General features: G+C 42.5%; 1 protein-coding gene across 1 annotated transcript in view; it reads right to left on the bottom strand.

Moving 5' to 3' along the window:
• Nucleotides 1–16,050, bottom strand: part of RAB22A (RAB22A, member RAS oncogene family) — a 195,349-nt gene that overhangs the window by 136,859 nt on the left and 42,440 nt on the right. The window contains exon 2 of the mRNA XM_085619301.1: nt 7,859–7,938. Coding sequence (XP_085475427.1) covers nt 7,859–7,938 — 80 coding nt within the window. The remainder of the gene's footprint in view (nt 1–7,858; nt 7,939–16,050) is intronic.

The following is a 16,050-nucleotide window of genomic DNA, read 5'->3' as shown; positions in this document are numbered from 1 at the left end:
ACAATTGGCTCCAATATGTTCTCTCAATATTTAGGCTTTATTACAAATGGCACAAAAAAAATGATATTTAACTTCTGTTCTTGGATTTTAGGCGCAATTAAATACACTAAACAATCTTCACAAGCGTTATTAACAAAAGTTTAAACGATTGCCATTATAATTTACATTAACTTTTATTTAAGTATTAATTATTTGCAAACATTAAAAGCCATTGTTATTTGTAATATCAATACATCTAAGTGACGCAAATACAACACATATTGCATTACAAATGCTATAGGTGTCACATTTGCAACAGTTAAAACTATTGACATTGTACATGAGAAAGCTAGTAATTTCAATACCAAACACAAATAAAAAATTAGTCAATTTACAATACAAAAAGCTCAAACTTTCCTAATGCGAGACCTATTGCATTGCAAATGCTTGTTGGAAGAGAGCAGGGAACCTACTTTCTCTTCCAAAAACCAAACCAGATTGCTATTCCACACGGGGAGCTGCATCTTAACAGCTCCCAGTGTGGAAAAGCAATGCCGGCTCCCGCAGGAGGCGGGGAGCCGGCGGGACCGTGGGGGATTAGGGGACCCCCCCCCCATGGTCCCCAACGATGTGGACGGGCCCCGGGGGATGGGGTCGCCGGGGCCAGAAGTGGCCTCGGGAGGGGGGCCACTCTACCCCCTTCAGTTTAATTTCTTTTTTTTTTTTAAACAGAAACAAAAGGGGGTGGGGAGAGACCTAGCTTACTCTCCTCTGTTGTCGTCCAAAAGAAATTGCACAATTGTAGCATTTTTACTCCAGTTTAAACAGATTTTAGACCGAAATTCTACATTACATCTACTTCGCAGGACATGGGGGATTTAAATAAATATTCATGTTATAAAAAAAAACATTCCTGTTTAGTTTTTTTCTGAAAAGCACACAGCCTCAAAATATCAGCTATCACATTTAGTAAAGTAGTTCTGTCCTCAAACATCAACTTTTCGTTTTTCAAAACAAAAAAAATGCAACCAAACTATTGCAAACATATTATTTTCTATCTTGTAAATATAGTGATGTATTGCAGATTTTTCCATTTTTCGAGAATGCACTAGTCTATTCTCCAAATAGCTTCTCCGTTTCATTTTACCATTAATTTCCAGGACAACTGCAATACATGGGACTGGGGTTCATCAGCACACAGAAAGCCTTATTCCTTATTGCAAGCTAGAAATCCTTACATTTATATAGAGGAAATTTCTAGACTATTCCAGCCAACTGCAAAAGATCAAAGACCCTCCATGCACTAAGTTCTCATTAATAACACAGTATTGCATATGTGCCATTAGGACAATCGCAAAGGATAGAAACACAATCTGGGACCATTTGAAAACCACGTTATCGCTACATTGACTTCATATGGCCATAGTTTTGTGCCAGTACAGTACGAGAGACTCACCTGATACATAAAGCATTGATTTTACCGTGAGAGTTGCAGTAAAACTCAATGTTACTTTTTTTTTTTATTGGTAGGTCAAATTCAATGCCACAACTTTGTCACAATCTTGACAAGTGTAGTTTTCACTCACTTTTACTCTTGAAGGACATTCCTAGTGGCTTCCAGGCACACCATTGTACGTCCCTGGTCATCAGTTCTCAGAAATGCCAAGCTGTGGTAGGCATACCATGAGTGCAGTGAATCCTGGCCCGAAATGCTACAGGCATTTACTTGGAAACACGTGTTTCTGGTATAGGTTTATGCTCGCAGGGCTTAAAAAACAAGCATTGGCATAGCCAATAGGTCTCGCTTTTGGGACCACATAAGTATTTGGGTATGCAGCACAATTTCCTTTGTGCAACAACATCAACTGTTGCATGGCTAAACAATTATAAGGTCCGAAAAGCGCGACCTATTGGCTATGGTATAAAAATATACTGGCAGTGAAACTATCTGCCGTTATTATATCCTTCATATGGATTAGAGAACGATGTGCCACACCTCAGCTATTCACACCTACCACCATGTGTGAGCAGAAGTAAGACACAGTATACATTACAATGGGGAGAAACAACAGTAAAAAACCTCAGAATTCAAATAAACCATGACTCAAGAGTGACTATTTGAAGTAACTATGGAGTACTGAATGGCATATTAACTGTGTTAGTCAGTTACTGTATACAATGAACATTATTCGTGGTGGGAGAACGAGCACTCATGAAGATGGCAATGACACCCTGCCTGCTATACCTAGACAATAATATCCCGACCCGCCTCACGCTATGCTTTTTTAAACAAATAAAATCACTATTTAAATGCTTGGCATAGGTAGGCAAACAACCACAAATCGAATGGTAAACACACAGCATAGCAGTACCAGATGTAGAACGTTGTTACTATTGTGCACAGGCGCAACCGGCCCACTTGAAGCTGTGCTATGGCAAAACCAACAGGGTCTACCTAGAGAACCAAATGCAATGCAATACAATGCACTAAATGGGCGTGCAAAAATCTACTAGGAGCAGCTAGGGTGAAAGACTTGGGCAGATTTATGACCAACTAAGTTCAGTTGCTCCCACATGGGAGAGGTTTCATTCAACAGCAGAAACCACCTAACACATCAAATTCCTTTGCAGAATAGGTTATACAGCACAAAGCTTACATCGTATGGAACTCATGGATAATTCTGAATGTGGCAGGTGCAAAACAAATACAGATTTCTTACACGGAGAAATGTTGTGTGCAACAATTCGAATATGTCGGTCAGAAGTGTTCCAAGAGCTATGTAAAATGGTAGACAACCCTCTGAAAACATCACTTTAACAGCTTTGTTGGGATATGTTAAAAAAAAATAAAAAAATCCTTCCAGCATTTGCTAATTTACAGCGCTAATGTTGTTGCGAGTAAAAAGAGAAGTAGGAATTGGATAAGGAAGACCTCTACTCCCCCAACAGGCAGATGGGTGAATGATCAAATTCACTGCAACTCAGAACTATGTGCATTACTACACCTACCCACTGGACCGCCGCCGTCATTGTGAAGCATCAAAGGAGGGCAGCGAAAGGGTGAGCTGCCTGCTCCACAGGCCTCTGACGTACGAGCACTGACACACACACTGGCACGAGCTGAGACTTAATGGGCTCGCACGCTCGGCAGGAGGAGGAAGCGCCTGGAGACGCCGGACCGTCCGCAGGCAGCGGCCTCCCTGCACGGTGAAGGTGAAGAGATTGAGGGGGGTGGGATAATGGCTGTGATAGGAAGGCTCCGAGCAGGCGTCGGATACAGCTTAGTAATCAGCACGGCAATGCTCTGAAACTGGGACACTGGGCGTGAAAGGCAATTCGGCAATATATCCTCGAACAAATATAATGTTTTATTTAAATTGCAGAACTGTTTCGAGACAATAGGTAATGTACATGCCTGGTGATCGTGACTCTTGAGAGAAGGGTGTAACTTCTGGGTCAGCAGCAGACAGATCATCTTATTGAAGAACCCTACATTCTGAGGTAAATTTAAAAGGTATTTTGTTTCTACTGTACATTGGGGAAGGCAGTGCGAGGTGAAAGCCTTATTACCTCACACAAGGGAGAGACTCTTCTGACTTGTACCTTGCCACTTCACACTATTGACCTGTGTAATAGAAAATGAAAAAAAGACCAAAGTGAAGTGGAAGTTACGGTCATGGGGTGTTAACGCTGACTGCAGCACAAACCCTACAATCCAAAAGTGTGCTAGTTTAACTTCTAACCCTCCTCTAGTGTGTGAAAGGTGCCTATGAGATGTGAATGAAAGACTGAGTGAACATGTTGGCGAGTGTGTACGAGTTTGTATGATTCCCTCGGTAAACCAATGACGCGTCAACAGAATCCACTACGAAAGTGCGCAAAGCTGACTGGGGGTTGTGTGGACATGACACAAGTGACTTTAGGACTAGGCAGAGTCAAGGCGTGCGAGCAGCCTTCCGGCAGTGGTGCGCCATTTCCAAAGGGGACACAAAGAGAGACAAAGGACAGCCGGTAGCGGCAGGCAGTGCGGGCAGGCAGCAAGCGGGGCCCGGGCAGGGTGGAGCAGGCACAGGCAAAGCCAGGAGGGGTGTGCAGCCAAGGGGAGGGGCGCGGTCTGCAGGGAGGAGCCGGCCAATGGTGGCTGTGTTGTCTTGTCTGCTGTAGGGGTTTTAAAAGAGGACAACTAGGGGCTAAAAACGCATGATTAAAATGCATTGCTTCGGATGCGGCAAATGCTCATAATAGTAGCCTTCGTCCAATACATGTAGGTATTTGAAACTTACCGAATATATCTGGTTTAGCCGTTTCAGCAGAAATCCACTACGAGTGCGCGAAGCTGACTGGGGGTTGTGTGGACATAACACAAGTGACTTAAGGACTAGTGTGTAAAGTTAAGAGCAAATGGCGGCTGCGCGCATGCACGCACGTGTGAAAGCAAGCGCTAGGCCGTGTGGCAGCACTTTTAAAAGCCCTAACTAAATGTCTCGCAGAGCAGCGTATGCGCTGGCTCAGGGGATACCTAAAAAAAACTTTTGGAAGGATATTCTGTAGACCATGGGCACTTAAAAAGATTCTTTCAGGAGCCAAAAACTTTGGTCTGTGATGTGCTTGAGGGCTGCATTGATGTCAGCTGGGTGGCGGTCAGGGAAGGGGGTGGAGGTATTGGTGGGGGTAGGAGAAGCGAAAGAAACACATCCAGTGGCTGAATTGACAATGTGAAGCCAGAAAACCTGAGATTAATCCCGGCTTCCCCACTTTACCAAATTGTGTGATGCTAGATATTTGTTTAATTTTACTCTGTCGTTTTTTCTCTATTATCACATATAAGAGAACCTAAAAAAATGATGTTAGGCTATCCAATGTATAAAACATGCTCCGGTGTTTACATGGATGGTAAGACTTTTGTATAATGAATTGCTCTATACTGCAAGCATCCTGTTAGTCACTATCCATTCAAAAGCACTTTTTATGGTCTGGCTTGACAGCGCAGCTGCCACCAGACAATTATGTAAAAACCACCAAGAGAGGGGCTTTGGCTCCGCACACGTTGGCAGCCAGGAGTACATGTTTTGAGTGGGCAGGAGCTGTGTGCTTCCACATAAAAGTGTTTACCATCCATACAGCTGTGACACGTCTTATATAACTAAATAATTCATGCCATTTCTCTCTGGCTGCACAGATGGGAGGAGGCAGTGATTTTTTACGTACATGGATTTTTAGGTGTGGCTTAACAGTGGAGTCATGAGCCAAAACTATTGGCATTGCCATTGTTTGTTGAAAATATTCACTCAGAATCATATGGCACTTAAAGGAATACAAAATTTGAACTGGTACACTCACATAGCTTTTGTTCATACTCAACTCACTTGATTGTTCATCATCAAGTGATCCATGATTGATACACAATTAAAATCACAAATATTTCCTATTATAACAATTAGTTTCCTTAGTGAAACATTGAGCAATCCACACAAATTGTGTAACTTTCTTGGTTCACCTCTGGGTTTTCACACCTGATCGCGCCCAAAAGCAAATGGAGATTAACCGTAAAAACAGGTAATATTGGCCAATTCCTTAACAAGCATTTACAATGCAATAGGTCTCGCACTGACATTATTTTGAGCTATTGACATTGTAAATGACATTGTTTTTTGGTTTTGTTTTTCTTTTGTAAAACATAAATAAAATGCATTGCAATTTAATATGATTCAATTTAACAATGCCAATTGCTCAAAGTCTCGATACTCGCCGCCAACTCACAGCATTTCTTCATAGAAGCATTAAAAAAAAAAAAATTATAATCACCGTAAAGATATTGTGAGCCTGTCAACACGTGCTCACAATTCATTATCCCAATATTAGTTATTTATTGAACAAGCAATTGTGAAAGCAGTGGGAACTAATAAATAAAACCCACACCACCATTATATTTCACACACTTGAGCCAAGTGTTTTTCGCTTTAGTCGATACCATAAGATTTGGCATGTCAGAAGATAACCTGAGAAAAACTGACATTTTAAAACGTATTTTCTTTATGTATTTCTTCATAAATAATATCGGTCTAATCTATTTTAGTATGGCCGTCGCTTAACAGTACAGAGAAAGATCCTGTAAAGAAGCGTCACCTACTTGAAAATAAACCCTAGAGACAACGATAGACATATAATACAGGGACAAAAGTAGTTCTGTCAAAACCATAGCACCTGAAAGCTAACCTCCGATACTAAAGGCATGAAGAAAACATCTGACGTCAAAGTCCATTTCTATCAAGCCTATTTGCAAATGTGCAAGAACAGTCCAAGTGTAAAATGATAATATAGCCCACTGCCCAAGAAAAGGGAATAGTTGCACTGCGTGAATGACTTACTTGCAAAAGAAAGAGTGACCCCCTGCCAGCCCAGCATGAGATCTATGGCCGGCTAATTATGAAGAAATGCGCTTGGCAAAAACAAGAAACACGATACCCAAACTTTCAAAAGCTGATCCCGGAGTTTGAATTTGGAAGTGGTGCTGCCTTGAGGGGTGAGGTCACTTTGAGGGTGGAAGACGGGGAGGGGCGAGGAAGGAACGTATAATGCGCCAATGAATATGCCAATTCTGTCACTTTTTTTTTGTTAACCGGGAGGGTGGGGGTGGATATACGATCCCAGCTGTTGAGAACTACTGTAGTTGCCTTTTTTTTAAATTAAATATTAGCAAAAAGTAAGACTGCTACTCTATAGTTTTGAGTTTCCTTTTTAGGAGGGGTTCCGCTGTGCATCTTATGGCAACAAGCCATGGACCGCAAAATTAAAATAATGCTAACCCCCACGTACTAAGTAAAGAAAACAACGATGGCTCAGCAATTCGCTGCATTATATAGGTTAGCGCTAAGTAAGTCCAGATGTTACTGCTGGTGCCCAGTACATTCTTCGCAAGCCAGCAGAAACCAGAGCCCTTGACCTCGCTACACATTAAAGTTATGTCAGATTTGTGGACGGGGGAAGCCTGTTAAACAATGAAGTCGGCAGCTGGTTGGTGCTTTCTGCGGCTGTGGTATTAGAATACTTAGCTGCCTCGCATACCTTTTCTGCTCTTCAGAGGCCGGCCAGCTCGGCTTTGCAAAGACCAGAACTGTCCTCTCCATGATTCATTACCGGGCCTGGGATGCTTAGTGGCCCCGGACGGGGTCAGAGTCCTTCCAGGGCTGCGGAGCACAAGATAAATAAACAAGATTTCGGGAACATGAGCCACCACTACACGCCCCCTATAGATAAGAAATTCCTTCACAACAGCCGTGAAGACGACGACCCAGTCCGGATGGGCCGTCATAAAGGGAGATAGGGCAATGACCAAAAAGCATCCTTTTCAATGGGAAGCCAGAGTTTAGCATAAACGCTGACACGACCCAATGACAATGATGGGCGGGGCTTCAAGTCCCCTTCCGAAATCTCCTGGATCACAAGACGTCTCGCAAAGCAAGCAAAGCACTGCGCTGCAACGCTACGCGAGACCTAAAAACTGCAAAAACTATTGGCCTTCAAAGGGGTATATGCAAAAGAAGGGCTCAATACCATACTAATGGGAAAAAACACATTATTTAAGCAGTTATTGCATTTAACAATACCATGTGAGAACAATTGTTCTTGATGACAATGACCTCCAAAATAACCATCCACAGATGAGTAATACACCTCTACTTTTAGTACAAAAAACAAATCCGGTGCTTAACAAGCATAAGAATGTACAATATACAACTGGACGTAGACACAGTAGAAAATGCAGTTTTACAGAATACCATTGACCTAGCAATAGCTAAAGCACAGTGAAGTATGTAATGCTGAAATTTGTTTATTAGCCATCAGGCGCCTCAAATTCACAGTTTGTGCCACTACTTACCCGATTGTTGGATTGATGTTAGGGTCAAAGCTGTCTTCCACAAAACGCCACACTATGCTTGATTTACCTACTCCTGTGTCCTGAAAACAAACCAAAAGGAGTGTCAGCTGAAGTTAGGTGGAACAAATAAATCAAACAGGATTCACTGCACTTAAATTCTTAGACAACAACCTCAAAGTGTTAGGAACATGGAAAAAATTGCACATTTTGATGTTATGAAGATGGTGCAAGAAAATACTTTCATGTTCACCCAGCATAGGATATATAGGCAGCTTGTAAAAAGCACATAACATCGTCCAACTTGCTTTGAAGAACCAACAATGATAGTTGAGCTATCATCCTACCTGCCCCAAAAATATATATGACATTGGTACCATCCTTAAGTCACTAAAATCTGACTTACCATTAGACCCAGCTCTACCCGATGTCCTACTAATAGCTGGCGGCATTATCCTACCTATTCTAATTAAGAATCTAAATAGGTTCCTAGCACTCAGTAGTGTTCCCTCAGCATGGAAGCATGCTAAAGTTAAACCTCTGCTTAAGAAATCACATGCAGGCCCATCGGATGGTTGAGATCATTAGACCAATTTATTTTCTCCCAATCACTAGTACAATCTTAGAAAAGCATGTTATACACATCTTTCTAACTTTTTAGAAAATCATTCTATCCTGCATCCTACCCAAAACAGGCTTCAGACAAGGACACAGCACTGTGACCGCATTGTTGGTGGCCACTGAAGAGCTTCAGGCCATCCTTGACTAGAATGGTTCAGCTGCTATCATCAAGCTGAATCACAGTGCCGACTTTGACACCGTTTCTCATTACATCCTAATCCAGAGACTGGACTCTTCCCGTAGGTGGATCACGGCTTTTATGAACAGCAGAAGTTTACAGGTTTGCAAAAAAACATTTCTTTCAGCTACATAGCCCATTGGATGCTGAGTCCCACAGGGCTCCTTGCTAGGCCCAACCTGCTTTAAATTACATATCCCCCCGCTGGCAAGAATTGTGCAGGCACACTGTTTAGATCTTGTCTCTATTGCTGATGATGCATAGCTTGCCCTGGCACTTACTTATGAATCTCAACAGGAATCCGGTGTCGTACAAGCCCACTGCAAGGAAGTAACTGAATAGATGTCAGCGGGCAATCTTAAACTGAACGGTGGGAAGACAAACATGTTGGTGGTTGGCAACAACACATCCTGCTGAAAGAATTGCTCTGGCCCCAATGCCTCCGAGGGCAGCCACCTTCTAACACGGTAAAAAGCCTTGACTTTTGGTTGGAAAGTAAACTCACTATGGAGACTCATGGAGAAGAAAAATAACTGTCCGTAACTCGCTTTGTACTATTACGTACATTAAGAACAAGCATTGGCATGGCCAATAGGTCTCGCTTTTGGGACCTTATAAGTATTTAGTTATGCAGCACAATATCCTTGGTGCAACAATATCAACCGTTGCATGGCTAAACACTTATAAGGTCCCAAAGACGCAACCTATTGCCTATGCCAGTGCTTGTTTCTTTTAATTAGAGTTGATATCGAAGTTGACAGAAATAACAGTTTATTAAGATTTTCAGATGAAATAGGCGCCTCTGACTGGAAGTAAGTGAAGTCAACGCCCCTCTGAAATTAAAGGGGCACGAGCAGACGAAAGAAATGAGCAACACCTCGGGAGGAGAAAGGACGGGGGGCAACAAGCAATGGGGCGGTGGGATGGAGAAAAAACAAGTACCTCAAACCAATTGCGACCAGCAGAAGGACACAAATAAATGTATCAATTCAGTACTTGGTCTAGGTTCTCTATCAAAGGGACAACACAAAGAAGAAAGGACCTTTTTGAGTGGTTTTTAAGACACAACAGGTCACCGGGAAGCAACAGTGCAGGCTCGATCTAAAACGAGCAATGGGGGAAGGGAGTGCAAGCAGTAAGGCACACAAGGGAAAGCAATGATTAGAAGGGACTGACAAGGAGAGAAACAATAAAATACAAGCATTGGCATAACCAATAGGTCTCACCTTTGGGACCTTATAAGTTTAGTCATGCAGCAGATTATCCCCTATTAGCAGGCCCACACACTCAACATACCAATAGCCACGTGAACGCTGCAACTTCGATACGTGATTACCGTAGCGTGAACCCACGCGTATATATGTGGTATATAATGTGGTGCTAAGGTTACCGATTATAAGGTAGCGAGGTTGCAGTGTACTAACTTACAGGCACATGCATCAAAGGAAAAACCGGTCGCAAACGGGCAGATTCTCAGAATCTGCCCCTTTGCGACCGGTATTTTTGCATTTGGGATGCATCATCCCAAATGCAAAAATCGCAATTTAGGGTATCTCTAAATTGAGATTCCTTAAATGCAATGCATTAAAGTAAACAAATTAGCGATTTCACTAATAGGGGGAGCAAATTACCATGAAGTTGAACTTCATGGTAATTTGCAAAAACTTTGAAAAATGCACTTTTGTGCATTTTTCAAAGTTTCATGTTGCGCACACACATGCCCTTAGGGCATGTGTGTGTGCAACATATGTGCACAGATCATTTTCAGGGGTGCAAAAGGGTGTCATTTTGACACCCTTGAAATTGCATGAACAATTTGAGAGTACCTACTGGTACTCGCAAATTGCTCATGCAATCTCCAATTCATTCCGATGAGCCTGGGGCCCATAGGAATGAATGGGACGGCATTCCTTAATTGCGACTCGCAATTTGTGAGTCGCAATTAAGGAATTTGAAGGAATCGCTATTTTTATAGCGATTCCTACATGCATAGGCTTTTGCGATTCCTTAATTGCAATTCCTTAATAATCGCAATTAAGGCATCGCAAAAGCCTACGTTGATGCATGTGCCAGTTAGTGATTAATTAAAAGCCACATAAATTTTGCAGCTTCGAATACGTGATTGCAGTAGCAAGAATCCTCACGTCTCTATGTTGTATACAATATGGTGACATGGCACATGCCGAAAGCATCTGTATCGATTTGTAACATCTTCATATACAGAAGAGCGCTCTGAAGGAAGGCTGTTTATTTTTTTGACGGGATACGTCAAGGGAGTAGTTACGCGACGGCTTAGCCCTAGCTGCAAATTTGAGTTGACCAGTACAATAGTTTTCCATCAAATGCATTTACGGTAGATTAATAAATAAATCTATGTGTATCGTACTGTGTGTCGAGGTGCAAAAACACCCGAGGGGAATTCTGCTGATTAAATAAAAATACAACTGAAACTAATACTGACACTAATCCAGTTTGTAAAGCCCTCCTACCTCACACGTCGGAACCATAAACCACAGATCAAAAAATACCTTGGAGCCGGGCGGATGGGCATCTGGGAACACCTAAAGCGCTACATGGCAATGACATACTGTGCAATGTAAAACTGACTAACAAAACAATCATTTCATAACAATAACTTGTCCAAAACACAACTGCGAGCATCTATTTCTCCCCCTCATCATCAATTCATCGGATGCCAAAAATGGCATATTTCCCATCTCTCTCACACTGGGTGACATTAAGCGTCTCTGTTCGTCACAATGTAAACAACGGGTGCTCACAGAAACTAAATAAAGTAGTTTTTGGCACAAAATAAAAAACACATACATTGTGTTGCTTATCCTCGCCCCCTCACTCCCGGAAGCATGTTCCCAATCGAATTACTCACACATTTTACACTTGGCTACCTCTCCAAATTTACAGTTGAGTGACTGAGGGAGGGGGGACATGCGGCCACGGTCAGATTGTGCGTCTGTGAAGCAAGTGTGATTGGGGAAGCCTGTCTACCTCCCACCCAGTATTTTTAAATGATGCCTCCTCCTGTGACGCGAAATAGGCGCCAATGGCAGGCAGGCGTTTCACTTTGGGCGGGGTGGGGAGATGGTGGGTGGTGGGAGGGTCCACGCCTGTCTGCATGTAACGGGTTGATAAAGAGACACCCGCTGCCTTTGTGTGTAATATGAAGCCTGAGACAAGTCGATAAGAGCTGTGCAGTGCTCTGTAATCTCTGGGTACCGCCTATCAACGTACATTCGGTGTTATTCTGGGGCCTCCAGATGTGGGTAGGCGCTGAGGCAATCCGTCCACCTGAGTGAAAGTGTCTACAGCATCTACACTGTGTCGTACTCTGTCAATTTTAAGGGTGTGGTCTGCTCTGTATATTTGACCCAAACTCATGCTCGATGCATAACAACTGTTTGCAAAGCTTAACGTTGTGAGGGAGCTACAGTGTTGCTTTCTGCACACACATAGCACGCCCTGCTCAGGAGGGGCATATGCGCCCTTATCTCTTCCGGATGAACCATATTGGCGTAACATATATCAGATATTACATTCCTTCACTAATGGGCTGCGATCTTTCTGATGTAAATCACCGTAAGGTGGGCAGGAAGATGGCCAGGAGATATTAGCAATACGCTCTGTGAAATACATAGGTTTTTGTCGTGCTGTAGATTTTCCAAAGGCCATTACCGCAGCATTTCAACTCAGGTTTTTCAGGCATCAAATCTTTGATTAAACCTTCAGACACTTTTAGAGTCGGATCAGGCTGTAACCCAGCTGGCCCAGTAAAGTGCCAGAGTAAGAAACAAATATAATAAAAATAAAGCATTAAAACTGTTCACAAGTCAACCGTAAGCACAATGTTGAGCCGTAAGCTAGCTGATGTCACTGTAGAGTGTAGGGACACAGCCGCTTCTAAAATATGTACAAGGTTAATAAATTGTCCTTGCATTAGGAGATCGATGTCCTGATATCTGAGGACACTCCATATCTGTGGGTGAATTTCCACAGAAACTAACCAGTAGGTTTAATACCAGTTGTGTTCTAGTTGGCTCTAGCATAAAGTATATATCTAATGCTGATCAGAAAATCTTCGTAATCCATACGGTCAGTTTGTAATGGTGTGTTGAACTAGATGTACGGCAACTATCGTGTAAGACGTGGTGAGCATCTCCATGCTTAAGGTGTAATGTGGCTGTAGGAGTTGTTTTTATTATGAATACAGGCCAGCCATCACACACAGTTAAATAAGCTGCTCAATCTCAACTGTGTGAAGTGAACCGCAGTGTCCGCCTGTCCACATGTCAATTGTTTAGAAAATGTTTGCACGTATAACAAGACAAGCCCGGCGGAGCATGGCGCGCGCTCGCTTGGGGGCGGGGGAGCACATTCCAGGCGGGGGAGCGGAGAGCAGGGCTGCACTGTATAAACAAGCCCGGCGGAGCGTGGCGCGCGCTTGGCGGGGGCGCAGACCCTTTGAAGTGCTCCCAAAAAGCGGAGTGCATGGCGGCACGATGCGCGTGATTGTGCGCGTGCTAGCCGTGCAATCCGCTTTTTGGGAGCACTTTGAAAAGCCCTTTTCAGGGCTCGACAAATCCACTCGCCCGCTCGCATATGCGAGGTAGAATTAATAAAGACGAGCTATTTTTAGGTCCTACTCGCCAGAAAGGGCGAGTAGGAAAACAAACTAACTTTTATCCTCTGTCTTTAAAAACGGAGCAAATATGACAAGTTAACAAGATTTAAAGGCATTTTTATTGCTCACAAAGCTAATGAGCAATAAAGATGCCTTTAAATCTTGTTAACTTGTCACATTTGCTCCGCTTTCAGAGACAGTGGTCAAGTAGGGTGAAGTTAGGTCGAGGAGATTTTTGAAGGTACTAGACCTGCAGGACTAGTACCATTTTTCGGATTTTTCGAGCCCTGCTTTTACAATAGTCTCGCTTCGCGATCGCTTACGCGATAGCAAGGCGAGACCTAAAAATCATGCAGTGGCTACCTCCTTCAACCAAATGGATAGTCTTACAAGGGCTGATTAACTCCTGTCTTGATTAGAGCAACTCCTTGCTTCTGGGAAGCCCTCAATACATCCTAAAGCGCCTACAGGTTATTTAAAATGCTGCGGCACTGTCACTCTTCACCCTAATCATCACTCTGCAGCTCAAGCACAGGATGCACTTCATTGGCTCCCAATACAAACAAACATTGGTAAATGTATTAGGTTTCGCCTATGTGTTTATATTTCGCTGTTTTTGTCTTTAAGTTTTAGCTTTCTGAGTAGTTGTACAATATAAAGCTACAGAGAGTCTGTTAAAGTGTTATGACTTGTTTATGTACAAAAAGACAATATATTGTGCTGTTACTAGCAGTTTAGCGCGGGTAAGTAACAGCAAAAGTCTGAAAAATGAAAGAGGAAAATAGTAGAATTAATTGATGAAATGGCAAGATTACCTGCAACACCATTCAAATCAGGTCCCTTTTAACTGCAAGGTAACTGCAATTATGACAGCCTGTTAAGTAGTCAAATACAGCATTATTATGTGTTTAGAGGAATTCTGACAACTTTTGGGTTCAGTGCTACTGCACCTGCTGCACCATTCAAATCAGGACCCTGTTGTCTGCAATGTAACTGCAGTTGTGGCTGCCTGTTTAGTAGTAAAATATAGCATAGCTCTTGTATATTAACTGTATTTTTAATGTGCAATGTTTATTACAACATTTAGAATTTGATCATAATGACCAAAAGATTAAGTTGAGAAAACAAATATCTATCCGATAATGCCTTCAAAGTGCAAAGAAAGGTACTGGAACATGGATAGGAAGGGACACAAAGGTTCTGACGCTAAGCATCTGCTTTACACACCTAAGTAATAAAAAGCAAGCATTCCAGCATAGTGTTAGAAGCGGTTTGCCTTTTCCATGGGACGAGACCTTATCTTGACAGCGAATGGGGTTTAAACAGTGTGAACAGCTTTAGTAGACGTATCGTAATTGAATGCAGCCATGGAAAGTTAAAACAAAAAATACGTTTCATACAAAAGTGAATGAACACAGTAATTGGACAATGGGTACTGACAAGAGCCCCCTTTTAAGATATATTACATACAAGTGATTTCACAAGCACAGTGCAAGCAAAACCTAAAAAGGATCCATTTCATGGCCCTATGCATGGCCCACCAAGCTATTCAGAGAAAAGGTGCTCTTCTGATCTGACAACTGCTTTTCCCTTATTTCCCAAGGAGATCACTACACTCCAAGAACTCTTCTCTGCTGACTGTCCCCAAAAGTCAAAAGAGCCAGATGCGGAAGCCGCTCTTTTGCTTTTCTGACCGCTAAGCTTTGGAATGCCCTCCCTGCTAAAACACAGCCAGAAATGTCCTGCACGAAACTACTAAAGTCCCATCTATTATTAACTTTAGCTAGACTCGCCTAGGTCATGCAGGTGCGCCTGTCTTAGCGCCAGGTGGTCTTTCAGGGTATCTGTGGGTGTTATAAGACCCTATGAATAGAACAAAATGCACAATTACAAACTTCTTCATGGGAAATTTTGATAACTTATGCCACCCAAGTTTTCAATATAGTTTAGCTATACATGAAATATTACCTTTACCCAGCTCAACAGTACTTTATTTAGTAGCCTAGGCAGGGGGTGGATGGGAGGAAGGGAGTGGGAGGGAGAGAGTTGAAAGAAGAGAACAACGTCTAGAAAGATTCTAACTTCTGCCATGCAAACATTTCTCACTGAATTAGACACTCAACTGAGATGTTTAGTCTCACCAGCTACCTCAATTGAACTCCTTGTATTGAAAATGCAGGGTCTGTCTAAAACCAACCACTCAGCAAAATCATTCTTCCTCCTTTTTTTTGTTTAATTATTGCTAATCACGCATGATTATCCTAGGATCATGGACATTTCCTGTAGCATAAAACTACTAATCCTCAATGACTGCAGTCCTTGACAAAACACCTAGGTGCAACAAGGTCCGATTCACCCCCATATTACTGCAGCTACTACTTTGTATTTAGTTTAGATAACTGCACCACTCTTGTTCAGTTTCCTAATAAAGTGCAGTGTTCTCCTAAATTGACAGCGTGCCACTCAACTTAGGATGTATGCAGGTTGTACTATGAAAATGAACACAGTCTATGTTAGAAATAGGGTCTCTAGTTGGTATACACCCTGTCCAAGTAGGGACCCTTTCTTCTAGTAAGGATAAGGGGATTACACACCCAAGATAACTCCTGCTCACCCCCTTGGTAGCTTGGCACGAGCAGTCAGGCTTATCCAGAGGCAATGTGTAAAGCGTTTGCACATAACACAATGTAATACAGTGAAAACACTACAAAACGACACCACACTTGTTTTAGACAAAAAGCCAATATTTGTGTAAATCAA

Source organism: Triturus cristatus, chromosome 7 (genome assembly GCF_964204655.1).
Source record: "Triturus cristatus chromosome 7, aTriCri1.1, whole genome shotgun sequence".
In the NCBI taxonomy this organism is placed as follows: domain Eukaryota; kingdom Metazoa; phylum Chordata; class Amphibia; order Caudata; family Salamandridae; genus Triturus; species Triturus cristatus.
Note: the sequence above shows the minus strand (reverse complement) of the source record. Positions and strands in the feature narration are given on the sequence as shown.